The sequence below is a fragment of the Perkinsus marinus genome (assembly GCF_000006405.1).
Source record: "Perkinsus marinus ATCC 50983 genomic scaffold scf_1104296947538, whole genome shotgun sequence".
NCBI lineage: Eukaryota > Perkinsozoa > Perkinsida > Perkinsidae > Perkinsus > Perkinsus marinus.
Window position 1 is genome coordinate 1 of NW_003210594.1, and position 1,411 is coordinate 1,411.

General features: G+C 49.7%; 1 protein-coding gene across 1 annotated transcript; it reads right to left on the reverse strand.

The window, feature by feature from the left end:
- Window positions 1-178: 178 nt before the first annotated feature.
- Window positions 179-1,004, reverse strand: Pmar_PMAR013787 (hypothetical protein; the record flags this gene model as incomplete). Its single annotated transcript, XM_002779418.1, has 7 exons — window positions 179-291; window positions 342-426; window positions 475-533; window positions 577-634; window positions 690-745; window positions 794-882; window positions 984-1,004. Coding segments are annotated over 7 exons (481 nt in total), but the record flags the coding sequence as incomplete, so codon positions are not given.
- Between the last annotated feature and the right edge of the window lie 407 nt (window positions 1,005-1,411).

Here is a 1,411-nt window from a genome sequence, read left to right on the forward strand (position 1 = left end):
TAAAGAACATCGAAGTCCATCCCTCGTCGCAGACACACAAGTTTTGTATCATAGTCTCAGAATCTGACTCCTTCAGCAGAGTAGTCTCATCTATGTATCCACGACCATTGCAGTATAAGTCGAAGTTCGTATCTGCCACGGACAGGATAACTGCTACCAAATCAGCGCCTTAGCCTACCGAACCCCACCGAAGGTGGAGCCCTGGTGGAGATAGCAGATTCAGGCCGCGCGTGCGCGACGAATACTGGACTGATCATCTCACGTTCATCAGCCTGACAGACTTCAGGGAGCCTGAAAAGATAATCGAGTCTATAACAATCACAGTTCCTCTCCCAACCCACGGTTTATCCATAGTCTTATCACAATTGCAGATCTGCGTTCTGACCCGCCATCTACCTTCACACCACTTCGGAGGTAGGAAATGAACTAAAAGTGAACGTCAAAACTAACATACCCTCGTCCGGCGACACATACAGAGAAGTTGTGGTCCCTGTGGTGCCGTCAAAGTATACTTCGGGTATTTGTCATAACACCTGCAAACTACATGAATCATTCGACAGGAATCCTCCCACTTACGCCCATCGACCAGCCGGGAAAAATTTATCATAAGGGATAGTGGACGTTGGCACGCAATCTGAGATGAAAGCAACATGAAACTCTTGTACACATTTCTTCATCCGACGCCTTACCGTAGACTTCATCAAAGCGCGAGTCGTAAATCACGTCCTTCCACACGACACAGTAACTGCAGGCATCAAATACCTCCCGACGACCCGTCCTAGGAGTGACACACCTAATGGTCAGGTTCTTGAACAACAAGGAGGTCCATCCAGAATCGCAGGTGCACAAGTTGAGCACCATGTCGTTGGCGTTCTCATACAGCTGTGCCGTCTCGTTGAACACACCTCTACCGTTACAGTATGGCTCGTAGACCGTAGCTATCGGGACAATTCGAGCTCGCCTCAGTGGTGTGATCAACTTACATGGTGGCTGTGGCACCTCATTCACGGTATATGTCGGTACGATATGATCTCGATCACTTTCCAGACATATCTCGGGGAACCTGCGATGAGCCTATCGACCAGAGGGGTTATTCAAAAGCGACTTAACCCTCCTTTCTCTTTTCCACTGCAGTCGCAACTTTGGGTCCTCGTCCGCCACCGGCCACGGCACCACGAGGGGCTTTTGTAGAGAACTGAGCCCAAACACCGAATCAATGCGGAGTAACGGGAGCCAGACTCACATAAGAGCTCAGGGCCGTGAGGTTGTCGGAGCGTGTACCTCGGGTGTTTGTCGTAACACCTAAAAGAGTTAGTCGTTGAACGCAAATCATGAGGGCAGACCTACAACCAGTAGCCAGTTTGAAAGTAGGACTCGTGTTCACAGACGATACCGGTACCCAATCTGATAA